Source organism: Sceloporus undulatus, chromosome 1, assembly GCF_019175285.1.
Source record: "Sceloporus undulatus isolate JIND9_A2432 ecotype Alabama chromosome 1, SceUnd_v1.1, whole genome shotgun sequence".
Classification (NCBI taxonomy): domain Eukaryota; kingdom Metazoa; phylum Chordata; class Lepidosauria; order Squamata; family Phrynosomatidae; genus Sceloporus; species Sceloporus undulatus.
The window spans coordinates 337,242,491-337,252,344 of NC_056522.1; the positions used below are offsets into that span (position 1 = coordinate 337,242,491).

At 45.4% G+C, this 9,854-nt stretch overlaps 1 protein-coding gene across 1 annotated transcript; it reads right to left on the reverse strand.

Moving 5' to 3' along the window:
- Window positions 1-1,358: 1,358 nt before the first annotated feature.
- CLEC14A (C-type lectin domain containing 14A) lies at window positions 1,359-5,635 on the reverse strand. The gene is made up of 2 exons (XM_042456202.1): window positions 4,130-5,635; window positions 1,359-3,055 (listed from the first exon to the last, which is right to left on the reverse strand). Exons 1-2 carry the CDS (start codon window positions 5,502-5,504, stop codon window positions 3,039-3,041), a joined length of 1,392 nt encoding a protein of 463 aa, XP_042312136.1. The 5' UTR covers window positions 5,505-5,635; the 3' UTR covers window positions 1,359-3,038.
- Between the last annotated feature and the right edge of the window lie 4,219 nt (window positions 5,636-9,854).

The following is a 9,854-nucleotide window of genomic DNA, read 5'->3' on the forward strand; positions in this document are numbered from 1 at the left end:
GACCCTTGTAGCCCCTTTGTGGCTAACTGAAATGAGGAAGTTGGCAGCATGCGCTTTCGTAGACTTAAGTCTATGAAAACGCATGCTGCCAACTTCTTTCCTTCAGTTAATCTCAAAGGGGCTACAAGACCTCTTTATGTACTGATTCTATAGGCTAACACAGCTATATCTTTGAGATAAAAATTAGTCAGTTCAGGGATACAATGGACAGCATCTTGTTTTACAAATGCATAAACTAGACTTACACATTTATATTTATATTTACAATCATGATAATATTGCCACAATCACAAATACTCCTCCCGAACAGCCAGCAATCCACAGAAAGAATGGAGATCTGTTGTGTTGGCAATCAGGGTGGAGCAGGATGGTGTTTCTAGCTCCCTCTCACAGTAATCGGTGGTGCATCACTCAGAATCAAGACTCCTGTTGCAATTCTTCATCCTATCATGGATCACTGGTGGGAGGGGGCTGAAAATGTCATCCTGCTGCACTCTGATCACCAGCAGAACAGGCTTGTTATTATTATTATTATTAACCTTTATTTATGAAGCACTGTAAATTTACTCAGTGCTGTACATTCAATCTTTTTAGTTAGACGGATCCCTGCCCACGGGCTTCCATTGTTCGGTGCAACTGCTAGCTCTTAAGGCAGGTTTGGCATGTCAAAGCAGGAGATAATTTACATTTACACATTCACATCTACATCTATAATGTAGGATCTTTGCCAGTGTTTACAGAGAACTAAGGGATTTGTTTAAAAAAAATCTTTGCCTAGTGAAGAAAAGACACAAATGCTAAATACATATGGCATATGTAACCCACAAGGAAAAACTTTTACAGTCAATTTAATCACATAAATATAAGGCGTTGGTTATCACCTATAAAGCCCTAAATGGCTTGGGCCCAGGATTCCTAAAGGACCGCCTCTCCCCGTACAATCCGCCTCGCACCCTCAGAACATCTGGGCAGCAACTGCTGAAGGCGCCTGGGGCTAAGCGCGCTTCTACGTCTAGAAGGGCTTTTTCTATAGCTGCCCCAGCCCTTTGGAACACGCTGCCCATTGAGCTCCGCTCATCTACCACCCTGGCCCAATTTAGGAAGGATCTTAAGACCTTCCTATTTAAGCAGGCATTCCCCGACTAAGATCCTGTGGGCCTCCCCTCCTCTTCCGTGGCCATGAGGAGGGGCGACGGGGCTTTTATTCCTGTTTTTAGTTTTTCTGTGACTGTTGTTTACTGTTTTTAATTGTATCTGCGTGCACTTGATGCACTTTTGTAAGCCGCCCTGATCTATTTGGAAGGGCGGGGTAAAAATAAATTTTATTATTATTATTATTATTATAAATGTAGTATACACTGGCCTATACACTTCACATTAGCAACCATGGACCCAAACCATCAGCCAATCAAGCCAGAATAGATTTCAGATCATTCAGTCTTATAAATTGACCTCCTTGTTCACACACAACTCCTGTGGCATGAAAACAGTTTTGGTGCAAAAGATTAACTAGAATCTGAAGAGGGTGTGTGACACAGGAGTGATAATAAGTCTATCTCAAGCTGCAGCCCTACACAGTCAGCTGCAAATAAATTCCACTACACTGAATGTGACTTATTTCTAAGCGCACATACAGAATTGTGCTGCCAATTGAACCCCTAAACAAATCTGAATGAGTTTCATTCCACCTGCACCTTCCAGCACTCTGTGGCTTTCTGACCAGTACTCACCCTTTAACATTTCAATGGAGAACTGAAAAATGAACAACAGCAGCATTTTGAGTTTAAAAATAAGAAAGAAAGCTAGGCAATCGTGATAGTTGGAGCACAATAGCAAGGAACAGCTTGCATTATAGTTTTTTGTGGGGTTTCCGGGCCATGTGGCCATGTTCTGTAAGAGTTTATTCCTGATGTTTCACCAGCATCTGGGCTGGCATCTTCAGAGCTTGCAATATCCTTCTAGGAAGAGAAGCAGTTGAGACTGGCCAACCAGACCAAACACACACACATACACACTCCAACATTTGTGTTGCCTAGACAGCTGGAAAGCGAAGGACAGATAATAGGGAAGTAAGTGGAGGTAGCAACTCCTTCCAGACACAGCCATCTCCACTGGCTCACTCAGTAGCTCACCTACTTCTCTTTTGCAGTGGTGAGGGTTCAATCTACTCAAGTACACTTTGCTGGTATGCTCCCCAGTGACCCAAGGTAAAGAGACAGAAAGGTCTCAACTGCTGTGATGCCCAGAGAGACTGCCCATTCACACTATCCATTATAGCACTGTGATTCTACTCTAATTAACATGGTATATTCTGGTGTTTCCCAAACTGTGGCCCTCCAGGTGTTTTGGACTCCAGCTCTAAGAGTTCCAGTCAACTTGACCAACAGTCAGGAATTCTGACAGCTGATGTCCAAAACACCTGGAGGACCAAATGTTTGGGAACCACTGGTCCATTTGATGCAATGCTGGGAACTGCAGTTTAAGGGGAAATCTCAGTCAGATAGCTGTACAACCAAACCACAAACCTCAAGATTCCACCGGATGCAACCATGGATAGTTAAAATAGTATCATAGTGCTATAATTGGATAATGTTAATGGGCAGAGAGGGGGGAGGGTGCATCTGCACTGCAGAAATAATCTGGTTTGATGCCACTTTAACTGCCATGGTTCAGTGCTATGGAATTCTGGAAGCTATAGTTTGTTGTGCCACCAAAGCGGAGCAAGCTATAAATCCCAGCACTCCACGGCATTAAGCCACAGTAGTTAAAGTGGCATCAAACTGGATTATTTCTGCAGCATGCATGCAGCTAGATAGAGAGAAGGCAAATAAATGAAGGAAATAACAGCTCCCTCTTTCAGCTGCTTCTCTACTGGGCCCCTGACCACCCACTTCCTTCCTTCTTGGCAGAGATAAGAACCAACAGCACTGCCCCTGCTGCTTTAACTTTTCTTCCTCTGGATCAGTGGTTCCCAAAGTCTGCTCTTCGAGGTATTTTGGAATATAATTCCCAGAAGCTTCAGCCATCTCACCCAGTGGTCAGGGATTCTGGGGACCTGGAGGAGGAGAGTTATGCATCAGAAACCATAAAAATGTTGAGAAAGAAAGGGGGGAGAAGGAAGGGGGAAGACTCCCTCCCCAAAAAAACCCTAAGTGGATTTCTCCCAAACTAGCCCTGCTGGTTCTTTGTCTCTGGAGGAACTGGGCCAGCCCTCTCAGGGTCTCTCCGAGTGGTAGAATTCAAGATATAGCTGTGTTACTCTGTAGAATAGTGATTCCCAAACTTTGCTTCTCCAAGTGTTTTTGGACTTCATCTCCCAGAAGTGCCAGCCAGCACCTGAAGTCCGAAACATCTGGAGAACCAAAGTTTGGGAATCTCTACATACAGATTAACATGGCTATATTTTCTACAGATCTCTCTATAGATCTTCTATGTCTGTATCTATACATATGATCTATATCTTCTACAGATCTGTCTACATACAGACTAAGCACCAACAAAAAACCTAACTGCTCCCCAATGGGATTCTGTCACCTTTTGAGTTGCTACTGAGAATTATCACATGTAAATAGGTGCTGATGCCGCCAAGCGATTGCAACTCGGCTGCATCCCAGGTCACTTTTCCAAGATGGGAGCTTTCCAACTTTGAAAAGCGGCCTCCGAAGCACACATGGGACTTGGGATGCAACCGCCCAGAGGCATCGACAGCAAATTACATGTGATAACTCCTGGTAGCGACCCGAAAGGAGACTGCATCCCGTTGGGGAGCAGCCAGGTTTTTTGTCAGTGCTTCTACAGATCTCTCAACAGATCTTCTGTATCTTCTAAATAAAAAAAATATAAATCTATACATCCGTCTACATGCAGACTAACACAGCTATATCTTCTACAGACCTCTCTACAGATCTTCTGTATTTCTATCTATACAGAAGATCTGTATCTTCTACAGATCTAACATGGCTATATCTTCTACTGATCACTCTACACAACTTCTGTATCTGTATCTATACAAAAGAGCTGTATCTCCTACAGATCTAACATGGCTATATCTTCTACTGATCACTCTACAGAACTTCTGTATCTGTATCTATACAGAATATCTGTCTCTTCTATGGACCTCTCAACATACAGGGTCCCTCCAGTTCTTCTTGCCCGCCTCCTGGCTGTGGCTCATCCAGAGGACCTTCTTGGGACTCGGCCTTGCTGGGTTGCAGGGAGTTTTCGGAGTCGGTGCAGGTGGCGGAGGCCTCTGGGTCACCTTTGAGGGGGGCGGTCGTAGCCGCTTCATCCTTGGTGGTGGAGGTGGCCTTGGTGGAAGAGCACAACTTGAAGCAAACCTGGAAGACCTGCAGGGCGGCCATGATGAGGAGGACCAGCATCACCACGGCCAGCGTGACGAGGATGAAGACGTAGTTGGAGGAGTCCGCCATGAGGGGCTTCTCTTCATCGCCCGCCCCAGAAGGAAGCCCCTCTTCGATGGTGGCGTTGGTGCCAAGTTGGCCAGTACTGTTGGGTGGCTGGTGAGTGGGCGTTGGAGGCAAACTGGAAGGGGTCCCACTCTCAACATCTCTGAGGCAGGAGACTGGGTCGGCTCCCAAGTGGAAGCCTCTGGTGGCGCAGAGGCAGAGGAAGCCACCTTGGGCCCCCAAGCAGCGGTGGGCCTCCACGCAGGCTGCCTCAAGGGGGCTCCAGTAACCCGTGGGGCAGGAGCAGAGCCTCTCCTGGGTGCCTTCCCAATAGGAGGAGCCCCCTTCGTCGGGGGAAAGGCGGCAAACGAAGCGCTCCTGTCGCCCCAAAGGGCACTGCAGGGTGAGCTCAGTCCCTGGAGGGCTGGACTCCAAGGCAGTGGCGCTCTGGAGGCGGGAAAAGGGCAGCCTGTAGAGGAGGAGGGGGCCGAGGGAGGAGGAGGAGGCCAAGCTGGGGAGGACCTCGGGGCAAGAAGCCCCGTCGTAGCTGTACTTGCAGATGTAGCCCAGGCTCTCCTTGGCGCAAGGCTGCTCCCTCAGGCCCCAGGGCGCCAAGCGGGGCTGGCCCAGCCTCACCTCCAGGCCGGCGCACCTGGCCAAGGTGCAGGACTTGCTGGGCTCCCTCAGCCACTCGGGGGGCGCCTCCTCCTCCTCCCCCTGGGGGACCCCCTCCCAGGAGAAGCCTCGCAGGGGCAGCTCTTCCAAGGTGCACTGCTGGGCTTTCCTGGCCAAGCCCAGCCAGAACAAGGAGGCCCCGCCGCCGCCGCCGCCGCCGACGGACCCGTTCTTGGACGCCCGTCCCAGCAAAGCAAGGAGGGCCCGGATCTCGACGGGGCCCCTGGCGGTGCTCAAGGCGCCTCCCTCTTCAGCGCAGGCCTCCTGGGCCTTTGGGAAAGGCAGCCTGGCTCGGTGGAGGCTGTAGCAAGCCCCCGAGGAGCCCTGGCACCAAGTGAGGGGGGCTCCCTGGGCCCCAGAGACCCCTGCCCCGACGAAAGGGAGGAGGAGGAGGAGGAGAGAGGCCAGGGCGAGTCCCCTCATCTCGACGCCCAGCGCCAGAATGGGGCATTCAGGGGCCAGCCAGGCTGGAAAGGAAGGGACAAGTGTCCTGGGGCAACTCCTTTTTCCTTTTCCCCAGCCATTCTCTTGGCTCCCACAGCCTTCCCCCTCGGTCTCTTTCGAGCTGCTTGAGAGGAAATGTGTCAGGGCTCTAGGCTTGGCCTTGGCACTCAGCCTCCTTGGGTTGGGGAGGCTGCCAAATGCTCCTTTTCCAGAGCAGGGGAACATCTGAAGGAGGGAAGGAGAAGAGGGAAAAAGGAGCCTCCAGGGACTCCAGAGGATTGGGGGAACCTACGGAGGAATCATCATAATAATAATAATTGCAGGTTGTTAGGAAACTATCCCCAAACACACTTGGAAATAATCCAATTTGAGACCGCTTTGACTGCCCTGGCTCAGTGCTAGGGAATCCTGGGAACTGTACTTTCTGGTGGCCCCAGAGCTCTCTCTGACAGAGAAGGCAAAAGGCCTCACAAAACTACAGTTCCCAGGATCCCCCAGCATTGAGCCAAGGGAGTTAAAGCAGTCCGGATAATTTCTGCGGTGTGTTTTGGATGTTACACTTTGAAAGGAGATCATCTCTTCTTAATTCTTAATTTGGAAAAAAATCAAAGATTACCTTTCCTCGGATTATTGTTCTTAAATCCCTGGTTTTCATCTTTTTTGAAGCTTCCAGCTCAGATCTCACCTCAGCCCTGCCCTTCCCACCAGCTTCCCTCTGCAATATGGAGGTACCTAAGGTACCTTTGGCGGTTTTGCAAAATGGTTGTAAGGCAGGCCTTTCCTGAATAGCAATCCGGCCACCGACTGAACTCCCCCTCAGTGAATATGCTGTTACCACATTCCCTTGTTTTTTGTATATTTTAATGTGTGATTTTAATAGTAACTTGTTTAACTGATGATTTAGGAGAGGATGGGAATTATTGGAATATGGGGTTTGTATGGATGTTTTAACTGTAAGCCGCCTCGATTAATGACAGAGAGGCGGGCTATAAATAAAGTTGTTTATTGTTGTTGTTGTTGTTAAGATTGTCAAATGACCATGAATAGTCCAAAGTACCCTGCAAAGCTAGCTTTTATGGATATTGCTGCTGCTGACGTTTTGGAAGAAGGCTGAGACTGACTGTAGCAACAGAGTCAATAACCAAAATAAGCCTGTTGTATGACCAGTCAGCTGGGTCATAGAATCATAGAGTTGGAAGAGACCGCAAGGGCCATCCAGTCCAAGCCCCTGCCATGCAGGAAATCTCAATCAAAGCATCCCCACCAGATGGCCGCCCAGCCTCTGTTTAAAAACTTCTAAGTGACTGAAAGAGAGAGCAGTGTGACTATTTTGTAAATAATTTTAGTAATGAATGTGCAGTGTGAAAGTTCATGCTGTTTGTAAGATCCACTTTTGCTCCCCCTCCCGCCATGAAATGGTTATATTTTGTCCATTTCCTGGCACATCTGAGCTGTTTTCACTTTTTGCCACTGTGTCTTATAGTGAGTAGAATGTACGTTTTTGTTCACAGGTTATCAGAAAAAAACATCTAAAATTTAACCATTTCCAGGTTCCTGATAAAGCTATTTAGGTTGGCCATCACCCTGCCATTTAGAAAACACATTATCAATATGCCTAATACATTAAATATTTGAAGGGATGTCATATTGAAGAGGGAGCAAGCTTGTTTTCTGCTGCTCCAGAGAACAGGACCCGGAACAATGGATGCAAGCTGCAGGAAAAGAGATTCCACCTGAACATTAGGAGGAACTTCCTGACAGTTAGGGCTGTTTGACAATGGAATGCACTCCCTCGGAGGGTGATAGAGTCTCCTTCCTTGGAGGTCTTTAAACAGAGGCTGGATGGCCATCTGTCAGGGATGCTTTGATTTGGATTTCCTGCATGGCAGGGGGTTGGACTGGATGGCCCTAGTGGTCTCTTCCAACTCTATGATTCTATGATTCTAGGATTTCTAACTAGAGAGATCTTGTAGCACCTTTGAGACTAACTGAAAGAAAGAAAATGGCAGCATGAGCTTTGGTAGACTTCAATCTAATTCCTCAGATGCATTTGGTGGAGTGAAAGTCCTAACTAGAAATTCTGAAGTTGTTTATATCTTAGGCCCAGGAACAGGTTCCAAAGCACAATGTAACAATCTTGTTATGTTACAGATTCATAGAATTATAAGGTTGGAAGGAACCACAAGGGCCATGTAGCTCAACCCCTGCCATGTAAGCACACCATAAAAGTACTCCCAAGAGATAGTCATCCAACTTCTGTTTAAAGAAGAAGAATCCACCAACCTCTGAGGTGGTCAATTTCTCTGTGGAACAGCTCTTATTGTAAGGAAGTTTTTCCTAATTTTTAGGCAGCATCTCATTACTTACAATATGAACCAATTGGTTCATATTTATATCACCCCTCAGTCTTCTCTTCTCCAAGCTAAAAAATTCCCAGTTCCCTAAGCCAGTGCAAGATGCCCATCCTTTTCCCCAGGACTGGAGAAGACACTTCTGTATCTACTGAATCTGTTCCAAGCTATCTGAATCACATTTGCCAACCTTATTCTACACGTTCCTGCCTGTTTGTTGCAATATGAAATCTAGGTAAGTATAAACATAGTAGGGTAAAATGATAAAACTGGTAAATGGCATGAAATGTAAGCCATAATGAAATTTGTTAATCATTAAGGTGCCATAGGTTTCTCTGATCTTTTTGCAGCAAGAGACGAAAACAGCCACTAGAACTAATCCTTAATAATGGTGATATGAAAAAGAGTGTATCAAGAGCCACTGATACTTCATGGAAAGTAAAACAAATGGTGTTGTTTTTGAAAGATTAATTAAAAATAAATGACTCTCAGAGACTTAATTCTAAAGGATTTATGATCCTATTTTTTGCTTTGGCTTTTGTGATAAACATTTTTGTTTATTTTTTTGTTTTTAAAAAACTACTTATAGGACTTTATTTGTTTGTTGGCAGAGTTTATCCATCTCTCCTTGCTTAACTGAGACAAAAAGTGAAACTGTTCTGAACCTCCAGTATCAGCACAAGCTCTGAATAAATGAATGATATCATAATTCATAATCATGATTTCTTTGAATTCAGTGGCAAAATTCCCATTGATCACAGTGGAGCCATGATTTTATTAAGCAGCTGAAACCTCCAGGCACTTTCCCTGAAGTTCCCTTTCTACACTCTCTCTTCTTCAAACAGGACCAATTCAGAATAAATGCTTTTTGAGACTGTAAAAGGTGTCCTAGAAATTGTGACTTTGTTGTACGAAATACTAATGAACATTATTTATTTAAACTATTTCTGTATCACCTCTGAGTCCCCAAGGGCTCCCAAACCAATGAACAAATAGAAACCAATTTAAACAATACAAAGATAAAAACATTTTAAAAATATTAAAATAATTTTTAAAAACCCTAAAAGCAGTCAAAAAACAATCCTAGAATCCAGTTTCCAAGCATTTTCAAACACTGAGTACCATGTGAAACAGCACTTTTGGGTGCCCGCCGGAAGCTTTAAAAAGATGGAGCCAGTTTAACTTCTTGGATAGGATGTTCCGTAATTGAGGTGCTGCTACAGAGAAAGCCCTGTTATGTGTACCCATAAACCTAACTTCACAAGGTGTTAGGACACACTACAGGGCCTCTTCTGAAGATTTCAATTTTTTGGCAAGTTCATATGGGAGGAGATGGTCTTCTTTCAGTAGGTATCTCAAACTCAAGAGCTTGCAAAGACAGAAGGACATGGATGTGGAATTCCCTTGCTGAAAAAAGTAAACGCAGCAACTAGTAAAACATCCTTTTCCCCCAACAGCATTCAATGAGATGCTCTGTGAGCTCACTGAGTAGTCACAAAAATAATGACTAGCAGTAAAGTATTCAAAGGTGCACTGACATTGTAAGCAGAACTTTCTTTTAGCTTTCATGGCCTAATCAGCCAGCTGTGATGGTAATCCACAATGCTGAAAACTGATTTATTACAAATGAACAAACATTCTTGTCCACACCACTTGATTGGTCCTTTTTAGCCATGAAACTGTAATCCATGCTTTTCTTTAGTATCACATTCAGGCTAGTATACTTGGTTGGTTGTTCTCCTAACAAGTTAAATTATAAATCAAGAACAAACTCTTACAGTTTGGATGTAATGCCTAAAATCAGATCATGTTGCTCAACATTTTCTAGACACTCAAATTCAGAATCATTTATCAAGTCCTGTAAAAACACCAACAATGCCTGTGTTTTGCAGAACCTTTTCTTTTTATTCTGTTTCTTCAAGAACCTGTGCTCCCTCCAGTAGCTCTACAGTAGAGATAACCAGTAGATCATACACAT